The sequence below is a fragment of the Prinia subflava genome, chromosome 9 (assembly GCF_021018805.1).
Source record: "Prinia subflava isolate CZ2003 ecotype Zambia chromosome 9, Cam_Psub_1.2, whole genome shotgun sequence".
In the NCBI taxonomy this organism is placed as follows: domain Eukaryota; kingdom Metazoa; phylum Chordata; class Aves; order Passeriformes; family Cisticolidae; genus Prinia; species Prinia subflava.
Genome location: NC_086255.1, coordinates 17,436,707 through 17,460,128, shown reverse-complemented (window position 1 = coordinate 17,460,128; position 23,422 = coordinate 17,436,707). Strand labels below are relative to the sequence as shown.

At 43.6% G+C, this 23,422-nt stretch overlaps 1 protein-coding gene across 2 annotated transcripts; it reads right to left on the bottom strand.

The window, feature by feature from the left end:
* Positions 1 to 3,920: 3,920 nt before the first annotated feature.
* TMEM273 (transmembrane protein 273) lies at positions 3,921 to 22,631 on the bottom strand. 2 transcript variants are annotated; one of them, XM_063405696.1, is made up of 6 exons: positions 22,516 to 22,631; positions 17,055 to 17,105; positions 16,174 to 16,284; positions 15,636 to 15,660; positions 7,615 to 7,641; positions 3,935 to 6,898 (listed from the first exon to the last, which is right to left on the bottom strand). In XM_063405696.1, exons 1-6 carry the CDS (start codon positions 22,607 to 22,609, stop codon positions 6,895 to 6,897), a joined length of 312 nt encoding a protein of 103 aa, XP_063261766.1. In that variant the 5' UTR covers positions 22,610 to 22,631; the 3' UTR covers positions 3,935 to 6,894. The 2 variants fall into 2 exon arrangements, with proteins under 2 accessions (XP_063261765.1, XP_063261766.1); XM_063405695.1 differs by lacking the exon at positions 15,636 to 15,660 and having other exon boundaries at positions 3,921 to 6,898.
* Between the last annotated feature and the right edge of the window lie 791 nt (positions 22,632 to 23,422).

Below are 23,422 nucleotides of genomic sequence, written 5' to 3'. Positions count from 1 at the left end.
ATTTAAATTAAAAAATACATGGGCTGAAGTCTCCTCGTGTCTGTACTGCTCTTTCCTGCTCTAATTCCACCAAGTTACTCTCAGTCTTTGCTGGTGTGCAGCCGAGTGCAGAATCATGTCTCCTATTACCACATGAAATAATTCATGAAAAAGCCTCAGTTTTATACAATTTGTTTCAAATATGAGTTTAGAGCTTTAAACTAGTGAACATCATGACATGTAATGAGTCCTGCAGTATCTTAACCCTAAAATAAAATTGAGGCTAATTCTTGTTTTTCTCTAAATGAAGGTGTGATGGCAGAGTGGTTACAACATTTGGCATTTTGACAGAGGTATAAGCTCCCTTGTCATGACAGGGATGAGTGTTTTCAAGACAGGTAGAGAGTCAGATTGTGCTGCTTTGAGGCTTTTCTTGGTAAACTTGGCTGTAAATGGGTACCAGTTATTCCAATTGAGAATCAGAAAGGCTGTGATAAAAAGGTCTGTGATGACCACCTCAGTGTTTTCATCAATCTGGTTCACCACAGAGTTGGCAGGTGCCAGTCTGGTGGGCTGAACTGCCTTCGTGTAAGTTGTGGCCATTTTTCTTCTGCTCTGCTGAGAGATGTGTGTTTCCAGTGTAGGCAGATTTGTCTTGTGAGAGAAAGAAACAGAACTAATGAAGTTGGCTTCCCAACAGATTTGGTTGTGTGCTTGGTTGATGTTTGCTAAATAGGGCCATGGATCTTAGTAGGCATCAGGTAACCTGCAAAGAGAGATCTAGAGAAGGTCCCAATCTGGGAAAAAGCTTGAAACAGGGTTTTGTGTCCTCTTTTTCTAGTTGCTTGCCTTCATGAAGCATGCTGGACTGTAAATATCTTGGAGGCTTCTGCTCTTTTATCACGTTCTGACAGAAATTGGCAAATCTGTTCAAATGGTGGGAGGAGGCTGCCTTGGCCTGAGCTCCAAAATTCTCTGAGAGAAGAGATTCTGCAAATCATAGCACTTTTTGGTGGATCCATACAGTCAAACATGAGCTCTGAGAGGATCTGCCATGGACAGGGTACTACTCAGTATGCTGGGAAATACCCTGAGCTCAGTCAGGAAGCTCTGGATCCGTGCAAGGGGGGCTGCAGCCAGCAGAGTGTGGGGATCACTGCTTTGACTGACTCTCCCTTGCAGCTCAGGCAAAGTCTGGCTGACCCTGCTGTGGTAAAGCAATTAACATTGCTTTAAAATCTGCTTCTCCACTTATGCCTTTTAACACCCAATTCGTTTGGATGTTAAAAGGCATAAGTGTTGAGGATGTTGAGTTTTAACAACTCAGTTGCTTTGATTTTCTCTTGATTTTCCCCCAGCACGAAAGACGCTGGTTTTTACTTTTTAAAAGTCCAGTTGCATGGACTTTTTAATGCCATTACATTAGTATCAACTGGCAATGTCCAAAAAGACTAAAAGGCCTGTTTGCAGAATGAAACAGAAGAAATTCTCATCAGACAGGCCACAGTCAGGTACTACTGTTAGATACTGGGATTTCCCCAGGAAATTGCAGGATGGGAAACAGGAACTTTGAGAACTGTGAAGAGGGTTAAATCCAAGTTAAATCCATAAATTTCTGTAGTGTGTAGAAATTGTGCAAGTAAATATGTGAATGTTTGTCTTTTACACTGAATTCTTGGAGTTCTTACCCAAGTCAGAGAACGCCTCCTATTATCCAGAGTCCTTAAGCATGTGCTTAACTGAAAGAAGGGATTTTAAGGAGGATTTCTGTGGAGCTCTATATATTTCCTATCAGCTGCTTCCATGTGGGAATCAAGCCATTTATGTATACAGTTCCTGACTCTGGGGCAATTAAAATCGCAGCCATAATGTTATATTAACACAGAATTCAGTGTGCCTAATGACATATTAAATCTTCCTAAATTATAGCTAAATTACAAAAAGGACTAATTTACCAAAACCAGTTACTAAATGTTTAGAAAAGGAAGCTAATTGAATTATCCCTTGTTTGTCAGAGACAGATAATCTCCTTGTGAGAAATCTCATTTTTTCTGAAGCATGATTAATTGGCCTGACGAGTCAGAGATTATGACAAATTATGCAGAAGATAATAGATAATAGTAGGAAGGCTTGGGAGCAGGGAACTAGCAGCTCTGATTTGGTTTGGGGCTAGGTACCACTTCTGGGCTCCCCCTGACCCTTGTGTGGTGTCTTTGCTGCTGCTGCTGCTGGAGATGAGCCCTTTGCTCCTTTCCCCAACATGCTCAAAGCCTCAGCCTGATTCTGATCAATAACATCACCTCCCCAAAAGGATGCCTGACAAAACCTGTGCTTTTAGGTCAATGAATGGTTTCTATAATCAATGACATGAGATGTGTGCAAGCAGCCTGTGGATTATGGCATGGAGGGGGCATGGGGCAGGAAACACAAGACATACTTTTTGTGTGAATGCAGAAGACAGAATGTGTGTACTGTGCCACTTTGCTTATGATGCCTTTGGGCTTGTTATTAGCTCACACCATGCTCAAGCCCAGTGCAATGCCACTGACTTTGCTGAGGCTCCCTTTGGTGCAGCTGTCAGTGAGAGCTGAGGTTTGTCTAGGAATTAAAGCCAGAAATACTGAATTGAAACCATTTATATTCAAGAAGGTGAAATGCTGAACACCTAACCATTCCAAAAGCAGCATTTTTGTTGCAGGCAGTAGTGGAGAAGAATGATGGTCTACTAGGTAGCTCACCCATGTTGAGCTTGGAAAACTTTGTCTGTATTCTTTGCTCTGCTAATCCTGCACTGGCCCTTGCTGCAGCGCTTAGGCTGCTCCATGTCTCACTTCCCCTCTGGGTTAAGAGTGAACATGTCTTCTTAGGACTATGTGAATTGATTTCATGATGTGCTAGCATGAAAATTTGTACGAATTCACTGATTTAGTGATAGAGAGGGAAAAGGCCTCCGTGATTTTTTATGTGTAACTATATAGTATCTATGGAATTAGCCACTTGGAATGGAAGAAAAATATACAATGGAAGCAAAATATACCACAAAACCATAAATTCAACATTTCTGGATTACTGACACTGGGAAGAAGTTTCCTATAGGGTAATAAGATCTTTTGAAGGGCATTGACGCATGCAATGTTCCTAGGCTTCATCTAGATGTTTGCTGTGGTGAAGAGGCTATCAGAGAAGATGGACCTATGTCAGACCAAGGCTGACTATTGTAATATTCCCTGTGTGTAACGAGAGAAATTTTCAGAAGTTTGAAGCCTCTATAGGTCTTATTTGTATAGTATAAACATCTTTCTTTATCAAGTGTTCTAGTTAGGTACTTTCTTTGCTTGTGTTTTCCCATATTTGCTTGGTGAGTAAAAGAATTTTAATAATCCTTTTGATTTGATTAAGTGCAGTTGTTAGAAACAGAAAAAATACTTCTGAATAAAATTATCTGAGTTTTCCTTTACAAGCATGAGAGAAGCCAAGAAAAATTCATATTGCAAATATTTTGACAATTGACATTTGCCATCCTTTCTGTTTGGGAGGAGCTGAATCAGACTCTCCTCTTCCTCATACTGCTCACAGTGGATTTATATCACTGGGGTCTGATTTCCAGGACTCCACCCACAGGCACTTTTTATTACCCATGCAGCTGTGCTGAGTCCAGTGGATTTTTGCCTGATTTATTATCAAGTGAACAAGGGCTGCACCAAGCTGTGTGACTCCTGCAGTTAGTTTTGATTTGCACTGATGCAGCTGACAGAAGGAATTGACTTGAATGATCTCACTGTTGCTGTGGCACTTGCATTGTAATTAAAGCCAATGCTGTGTCGTTATCTCTTCAGAATTTCACGCTGTGCCTGCACCTCTTAGCTCACTTCTTGTGCCTGCAGCTCTCTGCCCTTGTGAAGAACTCCATTCACCAGCACCACTGTGCTGCTGGGCATCTGCTGTGAGGGGACTGAGGTCCAGCATGACGTGCTGGGGCGTGTGTCCAAAGCCTGACTCTGCAGAGCTTCCCACTGTTATCCATTCAGGGGAATGCCCTGAGCTCAGGGAGAGCCCGGGGTGCTTGGCATGGACAGGCAAACTGGCAAGTGCAGATAGGTGCCTGTTGTGCTGGATGTTGACTGCCTGGGTGAATCCTTGATCAAAAATTCGTGCAGCTAACAGTGTCTGTTGTTCAGTCTTTTGACTGAATGCCTCCCAAATGTTCCTTTCAGCTAGTTTTCCTTCACTGGTTATTTCCAAGCACTGCTGTGCAGCTTGGCCTGAATTTAGGAGCTGCTGATGCTCCAAGTGGTGCTGGTAAAGCTGTTTGTAGGAATGGGCAAAACAGCAACTCCCTGAGGTGGCAAAAGACTGCAGCCCTGTGTGAATGTGCCCAAACCTCTCAGTGACAGCAGCAGTAGCTCTGAGGGTCCCTTGTGCCCAGCTGTCTTGTCTCAATATTGCTCACGAGCCCCCATTCCCAGGGAGCCAAGGCACACACCAAAAGATTTTGAGAAATCATAACCTATTCACCACTCCAGCACAGTTGCCTGATCAAGATTACCAACTTTAATTCTCCAGGCCTTTCTCCTTACTGCTTGTAACTTAGCATTTCTTGTTTATTTTCATCTTTATTTCCCATAGTGTACTGAAATGATGTGTACTGAAACATTTTTTCACACAAATAAGGGAAGGTGATAGCTTCCCTCCCTGACCACATGCTCTCACTTCTGTTCCAAGTCTTAATTAAAATGATACTACAGGAAGCAAATCAGTTAACAGATACCTTACAAGATGCTTTATTCACTTACACATGTACACACAATTACTTACAAGTATCACATTACTGCTTTAGTTTATCTGTTAGCAAATGCTGCTAATGAACTGCAGTGTGACTGAAGTGGGTAACAGACCCCTAGGAAAACAGGGAAAGTATTCCAAGATATCATTCTTCTCTCAAAATAAATTTTACATTTTGTTGTTCAAAATATGTGGGAAAACTGCTATCCAGTTTCCTTTGCACATTTGACAAATGACCTGCTTTGTGGAAGTCAAAAACCACCCATACTGAAATCACTTTAGTTACAGTTACAAGTGGTACAGTAGCTTATTCTTTATAAAAACAAAATCCTGATTTATCTGCTCTTATGCTCTAACAGCATGTTTCCTCTAAGTCCCTGACCCATCATATCAGCCTCTGCCTGATCTGAAAGCTGATTACTGGATGGGAAGACCTGGTCTCCATGATTTTTATGAGCAATATTTCTTAATAACACCCAGAATTTCTAGGTTGTAATTCAGTCTTACTATTTCCTTTTTTTTTTTTTTTTTAGGTTGGATTAAATCTCTTATATTAGTGGAAAGCTGGAAAGAACTTTATTTATTATGATCTGCCACTCTGAGAGCAGAAACAGGTATAAAAGTGAACTTTAAGAATGTATGTAAGGTGAGAGATCTAAAAAAACCCATATGTCTATAGACATTGGCTTGAGCTAAAAGGTTATGAAGATCCTATTTATTTACAGGTTGTGGTCTTTGGATCTGGATAATGGTAAGATAGAATAAAACAGTGTAACATCCTGGAGTCGTCCTGTAATGCTGCAACATAAAGCTCTGCCTGTGAAATATCAGGATATTACTTAATTAAGCTGGGCATTCCAGCTACCTGAGGCACCCAAGGCTTGAAGTTCTGCTGGGTTTCCTGAGAGAAGCTGTAGGAATAGCAGAGGATGCTGGCTAAGAGTTCCCAAAGCTCCCACAGCTGACATTGGCTGCCCTGTGTTCACAGGTTGAAAGAAAAGCCTGGCTTGAAATACAAAAATCTTTCTGTTTTCTTGCACCTTGTGATAACAGAATGTTATATACAGCATTCATGAAAGAAGAGGATTAAACAGAATAGAATCTACAGCATTAATTTGTGAACTGAGACCAAAGCCACCGACTCAAAGCTTTAGTAAAATTTGGAAAGTGTTTACAGAATAACTTGGGTTTAAATTATTTTAAATTATTTAAACTACTCTAAATGTTTTGAAACAAAGCTCTATTTTTTTTTTCTCATCACTCCCACTGTAAGAAGCTTGTAATTGGAGCCAGGCAAAGCAATTTTGATGACTTCAAGTCCACTAGTACATATAACGCTAGACCAAGAATGAACATGCTGGGAAACTCAAATTATTCACAAATTCTGACTGAACTTAGTTTTATACTAAAAAAATAAGGATAGGGAAATTCTGGAAATAACAGATTAGCTTGTTTGTACAGTTTTGACATAAAGTGTCAACAGAACATGAAAAACCATTATTTCTAAAAGGCATTTTGAATTTTAAATGGCCATAATTAATTTTAATGGTTGAAATCATCACTACCACCTAGAAAAGACATCAGTTCTAGATCTAAAAACAATAAAATTTTAAATTAATGAAATGTTTTCTTACTAACACAAAACATATATTCCCTGAAATAAAAGAGAAACCTTGTTTTATTTTAACCTCAAATGAATTATTTTCCAAGTTGCTGAAATCATTATTTATTTATCTTGAAATATGGGTGTGACCATGAATTCTGCTGCTGAATTGTATTGCCACCTTTCTGATTACCTGGTATTTCACTGACTTTAGAAATCAATCATATAATTATCACAGAATAAAGAGGTTCTATTGGTGAACTGAGCTCATCTATTTTATTTTCCTCATACATTTCCTTCATATATATATGCTGAGGGGACTATGGGTGCAGGTGATTGAAGTTAGCTGCACTATAAGGTCTTCCTGTAAACAATCAATCAGCCTTTCAGCTAAAGAACAAAGAAAAGGATTGGCATTGGTAAGATTCCTGCCTGTGCACAAGAGACTTCTATTGATCCTCAGAGCAGGTAACTGTTGATTGCAAAAGGGTTATTGATCTCTTGTACTTTGGTTTCTTATTGCATTGCTGTCATCTGTGAAAAGAAAGAAAAATCGCAGGTTAACAATAACTCTCTGGCTTTGGTTTCACCTGGATTGTCCCAGGTAAAACATCATTGCGAAAGCTGAGCTGGGAGATACCCAGATAAAAATCACAGGAATTCTAGAAAATTATAAATGAAGATGCTGGAGTTACATTCCTGAAGTTCCTTTCACTTAACTTTTCTTCTACTGGATGTTTCTTTGTACCTTTGGAGCCATCTGTTTTTGTTAGTGAATTAACAGAACGAATGCATGCCTGTGGCTGTTGTGGTGACTTCCAGGTGCCCTTGTCACTGCCGGGTGGGAATCCTCTAGCAGCAAGCCATGCATTTGTGGGTAGCACCCCAGTGCTCCCTGTACTGCAGACACTGGGCTGTTGTCCTTTAGGGTGTTTCCCAGTATTGCCTCTCCCCAGAGCTGGGAGCAGCTCCTGGATCCCTGCTGTGGCTGCATCTTCGCAGGAGTTTCTCTTGGCGTGCCCCTGTGCGGGCAGGGCGCAGGGCAGCGCTGCGGGGTGCTGGGGCTCACTCCAGGCTGCTCCAGGTGAACCTGCACGGGTAAATTCCTGCCACAGCCCGAGCAGAGGGCCCACAGCCATTACTGCTGTGTGACCTTTCCCTAGTGGATGTGCCTCAACAGCTTTGGGTCTGCCCAGCACTGCCACTCCACCTCCCTGTGCCACCAGCACCCCCCTTCCCCCAGAACGTACCTGTTTTGGCTTGATCCCGTGTTTGACCTGCAAAGTGGAGAGAGTGAGCTATTAATTGTGACTTTCAGAGCCATAATCAAAGATGAGAATTCAAATGAGTAACACATCAGAGTTGTGGAAATGCAGGAACCGTTTTATCTTTTCTTCACTGCTCTAAATCTAAATCTTATTCCATTTTGCTCCATCTAGTGTCAGTGCTTGGGAACACGATCTTGTCTTGCAGCCCTCGACTTGTCTATATTAAATCTCACAACTTCACAGGGAAATGAACTTCGTTGCAGTCCCATTCCCCCAATAGTACTTAAGCATTTTCTGGTGCCTTTGCTAAAGAAAGATGTCACAGGAAGTTTGGTGGGCAGGGACAATAATTCACATAATTTGCCTCAGCCGTTTTTTCCTTCTCTGAGAGAAATTTTGTCACTCGTGTCTTTTAGAATGCTCTGCCATAATTTCCTGTTCATGTGAAATTCCCTGCCCTGTTAGTGTCTCTAAGATTCTGATTCTTGTCTTTGCAGTCTGACCTGGGCATACAGTCCATGGGAGACCACATGGTGAGACACAGATGGGCTGGAATCAGAGGCATTTTTTCTGTTCTGCTCCTTTTCCTCCCTTATTTTGTTCTCTGGTTTGGGGCTGGGGTGAGCCAGCACAGCTCTGTAAGCTAGCAGTGCCTGCTCTGTCATCTCTAGAGAATGGCCTGCTTCACTTCACCCCTTCCCAGCACAGCTCTGTGTTCTGCTCAGGCAGTCACCCTTCTCTACGGCCTCAGGGACCTGGCCCTGCTAAAAATCAATGTGGTAGAACAGAAAAATAATCTTCAGAGTTATCAGGTTGTTCAAGGACATCTGGCACAAGGATAGTGGTAAAATATTACAGCTGAGGTGCCAGGGAAGGCTGGACTGTCCTCTCTTGCAGAAACTGTCATTGTCAACAATGGGGAGATTGTCTGAGAGCATCAGCAAGACAGACACTGTCTTGGGGTGACTCACTGGGTGCATTGGACTACATGGAGAAGAGCACTGGCCTCCCAACCAGATTCTTCTTTTCTCTTTCTACATACAGACAATTGAGTTACTTGGGATTGGACCACTTAGGCAATCACTTAGGACTTCTGTGCCAGCACAAGCATTTCAATGTCTGTGTAGTAAATAAGACTTGGGACTGGGCCAGGTGTTGTTTTAATGCACACACAGAAAAACACAAAAACTTAATTACTTTTCAGGCAGTGGGTTTCTGTGTTTTTCCTTTAGAAGACCTAGAAATTTTCCATTGACTCTGTGAGCCTCTGCAAAGTGTCTTTAAACTCCATTTAAATCTGTATAGAAAGCCTTTAAGGCCATAGTTTTCTGTGATTTGCTGAGAAGTACACCATGGATCCCCAAGCATTTGCAGCCTAGAGTCAGCATCACTTTTGGTACTCACTGATTTCTTTCAGTTTGCTATTTTGTTCTCTGACACCAGACTGTAAAGTAAACATGGAATATGGAGTGTGGATGATTGTAAGCAGCAATCAGGAGAAAAACAAACAGCAGTGCTGATACTTAGTACAGGTTATTCAAGGCAGAACTCTTGGACAGTAAGAGATCAGGGAACTGAAATAAAATGATCAATAGACGGTACACATGGTCTTAAAAAAGGATCTGTAAATAATCTTATTTTCTGAGATGTCACTGACAAAAGCTCCTGGGATCTGAAATCAATGATTCCTTTTTCATAAGTTTAGTGTGCAGAAATTAAACGTGATACACGAAACCCTGTGATTTGGAATATGTAGGAGCTCTAATTCGATGCTGTTCTTGTCTGACTAACACCTGTGGCACTCCTGTGTCTCCTGCATCAAGAGGCCTTGGTTTGTGTTGGTTTTAAGCTGTCCTTTGGCTATCATAGCAGCTTTCATTCCTAGCTAATCCCATGTTGTCACTTCTCTGACAAGCCCTAGGCAACACAAAGCTACTCAGTTTGTTTGGCAGACTGGTGCTGCCAGGGAGCAGGAGGCTCTTTGCTCAGAGGCATCTAATATTTGAGTTACCCTGGGTGCCTGTTGACAGGGGTGAAGAGGGTTCTCTTCCAGAAACATTTCTCTTTTTTTTTTTTTGTATCCAGACTTGGAGCTCTAGGGAAGGGTAGAATTACTCGTTTAGTGCTGGAATCATTTGCACCAGCAAGTTTGCCAGCAGCGACCACGATGGCTGTGGAAGGAATTGCCTCTGACAGGTGTCTGAATAGTCAGGAAAGCATTCTCCTGACTCAGCAGGTTTGGCACCAACTCTTACAATCAAATTATTCAGAGCTATTCAAGACTAGCCTCAAACAGGTGTGCAGAGGGGTAGGAAGGAGTAAGGATTCTTCCCTGTTTGGCAGCTGTGAAAGGGTCAGCCACAAAGACAGTCCCCAGACCCAAGAGGAGGCACCCTGGGTGAGGTACCCTCCCAGGGAATGTGGAGGGTGGCCAGAGAGGAGCAAAAAATAGCCAGAAGTGTGGCTCTGCCCATCAGGCTGGTAGCTGGCATCAGTGAGGTATGCTGTATCCTGGAAACGGGTTTAATGAATTAATCTCACCCCAGCAGTTTGTGCCATACGTATGTGTGTAGTATATATATATATACATATATAAAACTGTCTTTCAGGGGCTGTGTGTGTCTGTATTCCCACGATCCAGGAATGGTGCTAAGGGAGCTGAGAGCCTACAGAGTGTCATACTGCTGCTTTTTAAAGCCTGCTGTCCTCAGCATAGTGCAAAGCTTAATGCCCTTGATTTTGAAGTGTGTGATAAAAAGATTAATTTCATTTTATGGAAGGGGTAACCTGAGCAAGTGATTTGTCCAAGGTTGTTCAGAAGAACAAGTTCAGCTAGACAGGGCAGTGACAGAAGTAGGAAGAAAAACCAGTTTATTACTCTGGTCACTGGTGACTCAACACAGAATGGGTATTGACATTTTGTTTACGCAAATGTATATGTACTGGGAGTTGAGACAGCCATTTCTGCTGAGATGATTTGCCCATTTTTTAACATTTGCACACACATGGAGTTGTTTAGATCATCTCTACTCGTACTTAAATTTATTTGCAATAGCATGCATTATTATGGCATTTGTGGAGCTTTAAGCATTTTCCATTAAGCTCAATTCCCAGGATGCATGCTGAGGAAACCTAAAGCAGTGAATGGATACAGCCTGCAGCCTATCAGCCACCCACTAATCCCCTACAGTGCTGAGCAAGGAATTGGCCCTGTTCTGGTGTGTCAGCAGGGCCACACTTGTCTTGTGCAGGTGGTATCTACTCAGAGAAGTGCAAATGCACTCCTGCCTAAGAGGGCTGGAGCCCTCCAAGTTTGTCTTCCACTCCCATTCTCCTAGTTCTTCTCTAGCGGTCTTGGGCCATGGCAGCAATAAGAAGAGAGGCTCTGTAGTCAAAATAGACTTCACTGGAATAATTTGTGACTGATTTTGCAAGGCCTGTTTGGATCATTGAAGAGGTTAAGTGTCATTGCTCACTCTGTTTTTCCTTGTACGTAAAACACTAACAGCTTCTGAAAACTTTGTTGACATGATAATTGAATTGTATGCAGAATATCCTCCTTGTCAGAATGAAAGACCTTGAGAAGGTCTGCTGGGGAAAGTAAAAGTGACAAGAACTGCTTAGGGTATTAGTGATGTTGAGAGAATCCATCCATACAGAGATGTCAAAGATTCTGCAGAATCTACATGACTGGTCTGCTATAGATCCAAGAAGATGAAACTGCATAGTTTAAATGGAATATTCCTGGGAGAGGAAAAGAAAAAATAGGCTTGTTTTGGGAGAGTAAAGATAGATGCAGACAACTTGCTGTCAGCTGTGGGCTGAACTTTCAATGTCACCTGTGAATAGCTGCAATGCATTTCAGTGCCCAGCATCCTGGGAAACCTGTGCTCTCCATACCGACCCTTTTCCCTTGTGCACCACTCTTCCAATGACACTCTCAGACAAGGCCAAAGTCTCTCTTTTTTTTTCAGTTTGTATTTACTTATGGATTTTGGTTTGTAAATTTTGGGACTGTTTTGCAAAGGACTCCCACATGTGGCTTTCTCAAGTACCCACTCTAACATCAAAACTAAATCTCAAGTTTATTTGTAGGCTCAGACTCTGGTGACTGACAGACAGTGTCTCTCATTTGCAGGTGATGGGACTCATGTCTTTGTTTTTGGCTTCCTGTTTGTTAAATGATGCATTCTGCAATTCACAGTGTTATAGACCAAGTTGGAATATTTGGATCAGAAAGAACTCTTCTCATCTCCAAAGCAAGATGTTTGTTTTTCTATCTGACTTTAAACCTGTTCCAAGGATGTGATATTTTTAGATCAGATCTTGTTCCCTATCCCTGCCTATCAGGCTACAGTCCTGAACATGACAAAGTGCTAGGAAAAAGACTCTTGGTTCAGATGTTTAGGCTGCCCAGTTCCGAAAGTTGGAAGAAGCTGCAGCTCAACATTGAAACCTGCATACGATTGCCCAAATCTAGTCTTTTCCATGCCAACCATCTATGATGTTTATATTTTCAAAGTGGATGATTTCACCTCCTATGCAACGCATGACACTGGTTTTAGAGATTTTTAGAACATATTAGAGGCTTTCAAGGTGTAGTTACATTCCAAGAACTCTTCCATTCACCTAAAGAATGCTACAGTTCTCAAAAGTACCTTGTGTTTCTCCAGCACAGTCTAGCAAAGGAGAGAGAAATTGGTCCCTTGGAGGTCAGGAGGGAAAAATATAAGAGAATATTTAGATGAGGCTTTGGGTAGGAAAAGAAAATCACCAATGCACTTTGCAAGCACCTCCCAAGCTCTTCCTCTCTTCCATAAAAAATGAGAAGAACTTGTGTATTGCATTTAAAGCCTGATTTTCTGCTGAATGATTTACATGGAGTCCTGAATGATTTACATGGAATCCTGCAGAATCCAGTGAGTGGCATGGGGAATTTTGTGTGTGCTGTTGCCCAGGATGTGTTGACAACAGGTTCATTTGCGGCAGGTTTAAAATATGTACCTTTTCCTTTTTAGTAAACATTTTCTGTCTCTCCACCCTTCTCCTTGTCTCTGTATGTCTCTTTCTTTTTCTCCTGTCAAAATAAATCTGGCTGACGTGCACTGTAGTTAATTCAAAATATTGCCAGCATTAAATGTGCCCAGACATTTTTATGAATACATTAAACTTGCATGAAATTTTTAGGCATTATAATTTACCAAGCTTACACCAAGATGGCATTTGATACTGACATGAGCTATTAATTAAAAAAGAAGACATTAAATAATTGTCAGTTGACATATAAATTGCTGTTTTGTTGGCTGACAGAATCTTGCCTCAAGCATTTTTCTTCTCAAGTGTTAGTAAATATCCCATTGAGTTTAAGGGCAACCCATTGTGAATTGATTGTTTAAATCTTAATGTTATGTACCTGACTAAATAAAGTGGTAAATTCTGTTAATTATTTCACAATGAGCTGACAGTGTCACATGGGTATCAAAACACTTGTGTTTTGAGTATTTTGGAAATTATCAATCTGAATGCATCTGAATATTTCCTGATTTCAGTGAGAATCTGTTCTTGGAAGGGGTCAGTTAGGTTCAGTACCAGCTAATTGGGGTTCTGACACAGAGGATGATTATCTGCATCAAGACCTACGAGGCTGAGCAACTCCATTGGCTATGAAAGTGCAGTGCTGGGTGGTGCCCACTCAGAGTAATTCCCAGCTAGGGAAATAGTGAGTGGCTGGTGGCATTTGTAGGAATAATGATGTAGAATTTAAAACAAAATTTGGCTGAAGGTGAGTTTGGTTGAGTGTTTTATCAATCGGATTAAGTATCTTTTTCCTGAACAAGCATTAATAGTCATCCCTGGTCAAGCAGAAAATGAGGCTGTTTGCAGAAGATTTGCCAGTTCTAAGAGGATGGTGTCTCTTAACACTGAAGGTTTCAAGTTGCTTTTCCCCAAGGGATTCAGGATGGATATATGGTTGGTTGGAACAAATCAGATAATAGACTTCACTTTATCAGAGGGTTTTCTAGGACTAGCCACTGGTCTAAAAATTCCATGAATTAGAATTCCCGAGGGAAGTAGGTAAAATCAACTTAGACCTAGTTATCAAATGTCTCTCTTGTGACTTGAATAAATCCTGCTGAAGATTAGTTTATTAGGGGCATTTTTAAATGTTTCTATGGCTCTGGTAGTATTTTTACTGCCCGAGGTTTCCTCAAAATCAGTAGAAGGCTATACTGTTTCCACAGATTATTACCAGCATTATAGAATCCCTTAGTGACCTACCAGAGAGTCATACATAGATGCCCTGAAGTGAATGAGAACAAAGATTTGCTAGTAAATTACCACAGCAGAATTGAAAAGTACACTGATGAAGAAGTTACAGTGCCATAAAAGTGTCATCTTTAACATTTAACATAAATGTTTTGCCTCAAAACACTGTGGAATTAGAGTTTCTCTCACTGGTCAGTGTAATTGGCTCAAAGCAAAATATTTGCATATTGTGTCACACTTCCAGCCTTAAGACGAGAATTTTGTCATGAATATGGAAATTTCACTCTACCTTTTAGCAAATGCCTGTGGACTGGGATAAGGAAACATCAAAGAGGTCAGTATAAGGTCACCATTAAAGACATTAAATTTTGCTGCCACCACGAAGTCAATCACTTCCCCTAGAAAGATCAGAGGATGATGTAATAAATGTTCAGACTGTCTCTGAAGGAAAATATGACACATAATAAACAGCAAAGAGAGCTAGAGAAGTCCAGTGTGGAACAGTTCATAGATCATCCTGTCTGCATTTCACCCAGGCAGTAAATCTACCACTACCTTCTGTGTTTCTTTTTGTCTTTGTCCCTCTCATCACTTTATTCTCTTTTCTCTTGACTCTGGGCTCTGGCTTTTCTGTTCTAGCTTAGCTCTTTCTCATGACTTTCCCATTCATTGTTGTGTCTATATTGTCCTGAAAGCACCATAAAGCTTAAAGGTATTCTATGTTTGTTCTTCTCACTTATCACAGTCCTAATCTATTTGAGGTTAATGCACAGAAATTGCCAGAGAATGGTGTGTTACTAGAAAGGAAATATATTGTGCCAGCTACCACTGAAGGAGTGCCTCCCTTGGAAAACAACACGTGCTTCAGGACTGGGGCCCTTCTCTGTCAGGCTGCAAAGGGTGTCCTTGCTTTGGTCTTTAATTCAGTGTTTACATATGCTGTGCTCACTTGATGATGAATGGCTGTGGTGGGGACATTCTTCTATCCAGCTCTCTGAGGGAGGCCAAAAGCCATTTTTGAGATCATCGAGTACAGCTGTTGTCTTCACTTGATGAGAATGCTCATTAATTAATGTTTGAGGTTTTTTAGTCACTTATAAAATGTCTCAAAGGGACACAAAAAAGTGTCTACATCTCTAGGTTACCATGACCCAAAAGACAACTTGCAGTCCAAGGTCTCTGCTCCAGTACATCCCTTCCCCATTGCCTTGGGGGAGATGCAGAGAAGGCTGGCACTGCTCTCCTGCTGGTGAACTGGCCAGGTGCTCAAACCCTAAAATGGCCTTACTGTTTCTGGTGAGGGGGAGGAGGGTGATGGGCAAAGAGGCATCCCTTCCAGCAGGAATGATCACTGCCTGATCCTGACATGTAAGAGCCCAGAGTGAAGGGAGGTTTCAGAACTGAGATGCAGACACAGTAACCTGAGATTTGCTAAGCCATTTACCCAGTTTGCTGTCATTATACATAGCACAAACAAACAAAAAAACCCCAAGCTTCATTGCAAGTGTTTGAATGATTTTCTTTTTAAAACGAATCTCAGTCTGCTGGGTTTTCTTGTGTACTTCTGAAATGTGGAAATGCTGTTAGAAGAAAATGCCTTTTTCCATGCAGACTCACTGATCCCCTAGAGGCCTCCCATGTGTGTTATGTGCAATCCTTCAAGGGTGAGAAGCATCATGCATAACAAGAGAGAGAAATTAAAAGTTGTACGTAACAAAAAATACAGTGACTCTTACCTTCTATCCATTTTGCCATCTGACTCTAAAGTGGGAAGAAGAAAATGTGGTTAGTTGAGAAACAAGGAACAGAGAGGTGATGGGCCTGCACAGAATTTGTGAGGAGGCAGCCAGGAGCAAATAGTTACAGCTGGTAGAGATCCAGCCATCCCTTCTGAGGCAAAACACTTTGGTATTAGTTGTGTCATGTAACTTCCCTAAAGCCCTTCTTGATTCTTCCAGCTGGAATACCTTGTGACAATTCTCTCAGAGCTGTATCTCAGCTAACACTTTGTCTGGTTTGAGTTTGGTTGTAGCATATCCCCAGGGTATCAGGAGAAACAACTTTGAGGCTAAAGAGTAGGCTTGGTTATAGTGAAATATGAATCTGCAGTTCTAGGCTGTCCAGCAATCCAGACACTTTTAGATTAGTTCTTCACAGGAAAACCAGAGCTGTTGTACATACATGATTGCTAACACTGAAGCTCAGATCTGCTGTATCAGAAGATGAGGAGAGCTAGATCTATGAAAAAGAGATCAGGAGTATTTTTTTTCTTACCTCCACAGGCACTGTCAATCTCTTTGCCTTTGATCATGCAGATTATTACTGCTACAAAACCGATTGCTAGAACTGCTCCCAGAGTAACTCCTATAATAACATAGGTGTAATCTGCAAATATTGAAAACAGCTGAGTGAGTATACACCTTTAAATAATAACACATTATGTGAGTTTCAGATATAGCAAAGTTTAAATGCATAGTAAAAAAAAAAAAAAAAAAAAAAAAAAAAAGGCAAAAAAAACCTGAGCTAGAGTAGGTAGCTGAGAGGAGTCTGAGTCTATTCCTGAGTCTATTCTTTCAAACCCCTGCACACCATGAAGCCATGTGAACCTGTGGCTGAGGCCTCGAGGGTGTTTTATGATAATGAACAACTTCAGCTTTTGGTGTGTGAAGGTCTGTGCTGAGTTTTAGAGCCAGGGCTTTACCTTTAACCCCAAAAAGAAAATCCCCCATCCACACTCCTTTGTCAATCTGCATCCTTCCAAACTGTTATTGCTGCTTCCAGATATGCACACTCACATATCCACCTCCCAGTCCCTCGCCTCCTGCCTTGCCCAGCTGTTCTGCCTCTGTAAGTCCTTGCTGGGAGGAAGGAGAATTTTAAACTCTGTGTTGTGGTTTGGCATCACTGTGTGTATGTAAGATTGTATGTCAGGCAGGAGGGTGCCTGTGCTCAGGAACTGAGTCCCATGCTCTCTCCACATACACGTAATTTAAAGTGTCAGTCACATGACAGGACTCTGCAGCACTGGGCAACTACAAACTCACAATGCTTATCTTTTACACATGAAAAGTATGCAAAGTCATCTAAGGACATTCAGTTTTGTTATTCTGCCTCTAACTTCCTGTCTGGAAGTGCAAATCCCACCATGAACTCACCGATTTCCTCCTCTGGGTTTCCAGAAGCATGTACTTTTGCTCTCCAGATATCTGGAATGGAAATATTTTAGCCTGTTAGGACATTGAGCAGAACGCCATTTTTGGCTTTTTCCAAGTTGAGTCTAATAAATCTCAAGATAAAATCCAAGGCTTCCTGAAGTAGTGAAATCTTATCAGTCAAGTTAATGAGGGCATCCTAGAAATGTGGCCACACTGTGCCAGGTTTTGACCAGAAGAGAAAATACAAATCCAAAATTTTATGCTGCCTTAGCTCTGTTTCCATGATTTTGTCTCTGCAAGCCAGAGAGCTCTACACAAGAGAAGCTGCTATAAATCAAGGAAAATATTACAGATGCACTAAAGCTAATAAAACATGCTAACAAGTAAGGATATGGCATAGCCCAACACCCCTTTCAACAAAACATGGATCCCAATCCTGCCTGTAGTTCCAGTCTTCAGAATGTGATTTATTGCTGGCAGAGAAGATTCTTTTCCCTCTTGCAAGTAAATTTTGTGGGCTGGAAGCAAACCTTTCCAGAGAATTCCACACCAAGTTCCCTGTTCATTAAAAGGAACCTCCTGGCTCTTTCCTTCTCCATAAAGCCACTGAGCCATGGTGCCTGATGCTTAGTGGGCAGGCCCTCAGAATGGAGTGGCTCTGAGGAAAACAATTCCCACATACTTTAGGAAGAAAATAGAATCAACATTTTAAAATATGAGAAAAAAGAGAGGTCATATTTAGTTTTCATGTTGCTTGGTTATTATAGGAAGTTGTTAAAAATGTACACACAAATATCAGTGCAAGGATATTTGCACCAAAGCCTTTTCCAGCAGCTCCAGATGATGTCACTGATGTGTAGCTGCACGAGGTGCTGGACCACGAGAAGGCTCTCAGGGCTGCTGTGACTCCTGCATTCCAGACCTGTGTGCTGCTAAACTCCTGTCCCCTGCACGTGTTCCAGGCAGGACACAAAGTCACTGCTCTTTGGACGGGTGACAGTGCATGTGGCTCCTGGTGGGCACAGCTGCTTTGCACACAACATCATCTTCTCACTGGCATCCCCCATCACAGCAGGGAACTGGGAGGGAGTGTTGTCTGGCTGAAACCCAAGTGGAATTTCAGTGTCTTAAATGCACTCAGTTTTCCTACAACTAAGGTGTCCAACATCATAAGTCTCAGCTCCTCTCCTCCACTTTTTGTGGAGAAATAATTTCATTTTCTTGAGGTTTTGGGGCCCGTGCTGTCATTTGTTGTCCAGTAAAATGAACCCTAGAAACATGACTGCTTTTAAATTTGAAGCATAGTCCTTACATTCCAAACCAAGGCATTTTTGTATCTTTACAGAAATAATCTTTTGTCTGTTTTTCAGACTGCTAAAACTCTTGAGCTGAGTGTGGGCCCTGGGGCTTCCAGGGTTATGTCAAAATATTTGATATATTGGGTGGCTTGCAACAGATTTGTTTTTATTTCCTGGTCTTAATCATATTTCTATTCCCAAATTTTAATAAATTACAAACAAAGCTTCAAAAATGTGGAGAAAAGCTTAACAAAATCTTGAGTTTTAAAGCAAATATATTTTGGGAACTATAATACATGGCTGAAAGTCCTTTTTTATTGCCAAACTTTTCTTCATAATGAAAATGTCTGGAAACTTATTTTGTACAAGCAGAAAAATTTTCTCTCCAAAACCTCCATGACACTCAGAAGAGGAGTTGTAAGGGGTAGAGAATCTGTGCTTACACTAAATGACCAAAATCAAAGTTATAAAGATAAGGAAATTTAAAGAGAACAAAAAGCTCTAAGGCTACACAGTAGACATAAAAAGCATAGGTTCTGTTTTTCCATATTAAAAACCAGTCTCTTTGCTCTCGCCTGCGATTTTATTTCATTATAAATTTTAAAAAAAACACCTTTCTTTCATCCCCTTAATTATTCTTTGTGCTCATATGAAGAATGTTTTAAATTCAAGCATAATAAAAGTAATATTGTATTACTTTTATTATCCTAATGATCATAATACATAGACCTTAATGTATGCTTTCTAATGGAATTAAACCAGTGACAGATTATGTGTTTTATGGCAGAAATAATATTTTACATGGAATATTTCATGCAGGTCAGTTTAATATATAGAGACTAAATTATTAGTTTCTTTTTAAAAAGGGAGGGAAATTCCTGAAAACCCACAAGACTAAAGCGAATATTTTCAATTCATATTTTCAATATGCTTTTAATTAAGGTTTAATATCATTTACTGGATGCTGCTTAAATACCGTTTGCTTTCAAAGACAGTGTTAGCTGCAGTCTATTTGTTTCAGTTTTTTCTTGGGTGGAAATAGATGGATTAACTAATTCAAATACACTTTTTTTCTGTTTGATCTTGATCTTATCTGCAATTTAGACCTATTGGGGATGTACAAAGCCCACCCGTTTGGAGGGGGTTAGAAAGGATGCCTTAAACTCTGCAGTGCTCTGGTCCCAGTGCTGGATTTCTGATTCTCTCTGTAGAGATTTTAGACCAACACTCCCATCTTGAATACACCTGGAATTGCAGAGTATTTGCTCCCATGTGGAAGACCCTGGCAGATTAATCCGAACCCCACGCTGGAGTGACCTGTGGCTCCCTTTTGAGGAGCCTGGCGGGCAGCGGCGGTGCTGTGCACCCTATGCTGTGTGCCGTGTGCCCTGTGCCCTGTGCCCTGTGTGTGTGCCCTGTGCCGTGCGCCCTGTGCCGTGTGCCCTGTGCCGTGTGTGTGCGCCCTGTGCCCTGTGCTGTGTGCCCTGTGCCGTGTGTGCGCCCTGTGCCGTGCGCCATGTGCCGTGCACCCTGTGCCCTGTGCCGTGTGCCCTGTGCCGTGTGCCCTGTGCCGTGTGTGTGTGCCCTGTGCCGTGTGCCCTGTGCCCTATGCCGTGTGCCCTGTGTGTGTGCCCTGTGCCGTGTGCCCTGTGCCTGTGCCCTGTGCCCTGTGCCCTGTGCCGTGTGCCGTGTGTGTGCCCTGTGCCGTGTGCCCTGTGCCCTGTGCCCTGTGCTGTGTGCCGTGTGTGTGCCCTGTGCCCTGTGCCCTGTGCCCTGTGTGTGTGCCCTGCGCCCTGTGCCGTGTGCCCTGTGCCGTGTGTGCGCCCTGTGCCGTGCGCCCTGTGCCGTGTGCCCTGTGCCCTGTGCCCTGTGCCGTGTGCCCTGTGCCCTGTGCGTGTGCCCTGTGTCCTGTGCCATGTGCCCTGTGCCCTATGCCCTGTGCCCTATGCCGTGTGCCCTGTGCCGTGTGTGTGTGCCCTGTGCGTGTGCCCTGTGCCCTGTGCCCTGTGCCCTGTGCCCTGTGCCGTGTGCCGTGTGTGCGCCCTGTGCCCTGTGCCGTGTGTCCTTTGCCCTGTGCCCTGTGCCTGTGTCCTGTGTGTGCGCCCTGCCCGGGCACGGTGCGCAGCCGGCACAGCCATGCGGAAGCGGGCAGCACCGGCAGCACCGGGACCTGCTGAGGGACTGGACCGCCGTCCCAGCCGCCGGGAAATACCGCGGGGAGCGTGTTGCTGGCACAGCCTGCAGGTGACACTGCAGCCTGGATGGGCGCTGCCTGACAGGGGCAGCGCAGAACGAGGAACGGGGAATCCGCTGTGGATCCTGCGGGGGAGCGGCGCCGGGGGAGCTGTGCCGGAGCCGGGCACTGGGGGAACGCTCCTGCTGCGAACACAGCCCGCTGCGCTGCGGTGACCCGCCGCAAGGCACAGCCCCTGAGCGAGAGAGGGCCCGCAGATGAACACCCCGGCTGGGAACCGGCATCCTGCGAGCTCCGGGACTCTGGGCAGAGACAGCCCTCCGCAGAGCCCAGCCGAGCAGAGAGCAGAGCTGTGCCGCGCTCTGTGCCCTCTGCGACACAGCCCTGCTCACACAGTGCCTCCCCAGAGTCAGCTCAGCCAGGAAAATGGTGCAGAATGCAATTTGGGCATAAAATCAGGGAGCAGGAAGAGCTCCATTTCCCCACCGGATTAAGTATTGTAAACTGTTCCCAGCCACAACCTGCAGTGATAAACAGCAATGTGTGCCTCATCTGTTTAAGTACTCAGCACTTGTCCTAGTCCCTTTGCTTGTTACCTCCTGCTTCCCCGTGACGTTTTTTCCCTTCCTCCAAAAACTCGTATTTCTCCTCGTTTCAACAGATAATGGCTGGCCCTGTGGCATTGCAGCAGCCAGGGGCTCAGTGCCAATTACAGCTGAGGCAGCAAATAGGAAAGGAAGCGAATCTCGGGGAGCCTCGGCGGCAGAGCAGCTCTGCAGAGCTGGGACAGCTGTGCAGGAGTGAGGCGGGAGCGCATACCGGGGGATGCAGGCTGCAACAACCGCCCTGCATGGCTGGGCTGGGGAACACTGCATACCCGGGGGATGCAGGCTGCAACAACCGGCCTGCATGGCTGGGCTGGGGAACACTGCACACCCGGGGGATGCAGGCTGCAACAACCGGCCTGCATGGCTGGGCTGGGGAACACTGCACACCCGGGGGATGCAGGCTGCAACAACCGGCCTGCATGGCTGGGGAACACTGCATACCCGGGGGATGCAGGCTGCAATCACCGGCCTGCATGGCTGGGCTGGGGAACACTGCACACCCGGGGGATGCAGGCTGCAATCGCTGGGCTGGGGAACACTGCATACCCGGGGATGCAGGCTGCAACAACCGGCCTGCATGGCTGGGCTGGGGAACACTGCATACCCGGGGATGCAGGCTGCAACCACCGGCCTGCATGGCTGGGCTGGGGAACACTGCCCTGTGGCATTCCCCAAGCGGGGACAGTGGTTTTCTGCCAATGTCCGCATGAAGCAGGGCAGTGTAAAAGCGGAGGCTTTTGCCACCAGAGGGTGGTGCTTGCCCCCTTAGCGCACGTCCAGGGCCGGCAGTAAGCCCTGGAACTGCAGCCAGCTCCCCCTCCCCGTTAGACAGCACTGTGCCGGTGTTCATCCGACCCTGCTGAGGCTGCCTGGCCCTGAGCCCCGCTTGTCCCCTGCTCGAAGTGGCGGTCAGAAGCAAGCAGCGGGTTGTGAGAGCCCTGCTCTGGGCCAGCGGGGAGCATCAGCAGCAGCGTGAGTCCCGTAGGGGAGAGCCGCAGTCCAAACGCGGCTTGCAGGCAGCAGGCACTCGGGTCAATTTTATCTCAAACTCTACTGAGGGACTGTTTCCTGTGCAGGGAGAAGGAAACAAAAGCTAGACAAGGTGCTCAGCAGGTTCACAGCTCATCTGCAAAGCTGCCGGCATTCAACTTCGCGGTGTCTTCCTGAGCCCTTTGCAGCCAGAATAGGAAATGTGACCTACAAAACTCAGCAAAATACCTCTCTGTCTCAACAAATGTTTTTTTCTCCAAGAAACAAAGTTTTGCACAAGATATATACAACTAAACTGGGCAATAAATAAGCCCACCAAGCTCAGGAATAAAAGCTGTCAAAAAGAATAGAAAACAAATTAGATCACTTACGTAAGAGAAGAAACGCTGTTGGGGCTGATATCCACCTTGTTAGTAAGGTCATTATGAAGCTGTGAGAACAGAACGGTTTCACCCAAGTATTCATGAATTTCTGCAGTGTCTGAAAAACAAACCTAAAACAGGTCACATGGTTATTGAGAAACTACAGTCACATCCTGAGTAGTTACATTTGCAAACAGAAGTTCCCTTTTTTGGGTTTAAGTTCAATATATAAACAGAATTGAAAATGTTTTGTGGAGAAGCTAGACAGCCAACAGTCAGCTTGGTTCAGCTGTTTTTCTCTCTAAGGGATCTTTAAACATTAATAGTTATTTTTACATATTGAAAACGTCCTACCACAGTGAATTTGTTTCTACTGAAATCTTCTAAATCCGTGGATAAGCAAGTGGATTTTCTGTCTTAGAAGAACTTCCTGAGGCATTCCCTTTCAGTGTTGTTAGCTTTCTTATGAACTCAGCTTGAATGCTATCATAATATTTTTAGCAGATCACTTATTTGAAAATTTCCCTTTCATAATCAGCGTTTTCAGGAGCAGAGAAGCCCCTCACTAGGGCTGCTAAACCATTGCAAGCCAGTTCCCAGGCAGTAACTTCTACCTAAGAAAAATGTCTTCATGTCCCTGGCCTCTTTTGCTGTGTGAAGCATTGGTACAGCTGACTGAGTGTGGCAGATGTCATAGAAAGTGTTTGTTACTGTTTGACCCGTAGTGTGTGTGTGTGTGTTTAGTTAATTTTTTGCTCTTTCTCTGCTCCTGGTTCTCTATGGGACCAGAGCTGGAAACACCAAAACAGACCAAACAAAAATCTCTGTGCCAGCTTAATGGGAAAGATCAGGATCCTTGTAAAAAACATCCTGTGTTTTTGTACCTCATGTTTCATCTGCAAATTATCCCATGCTT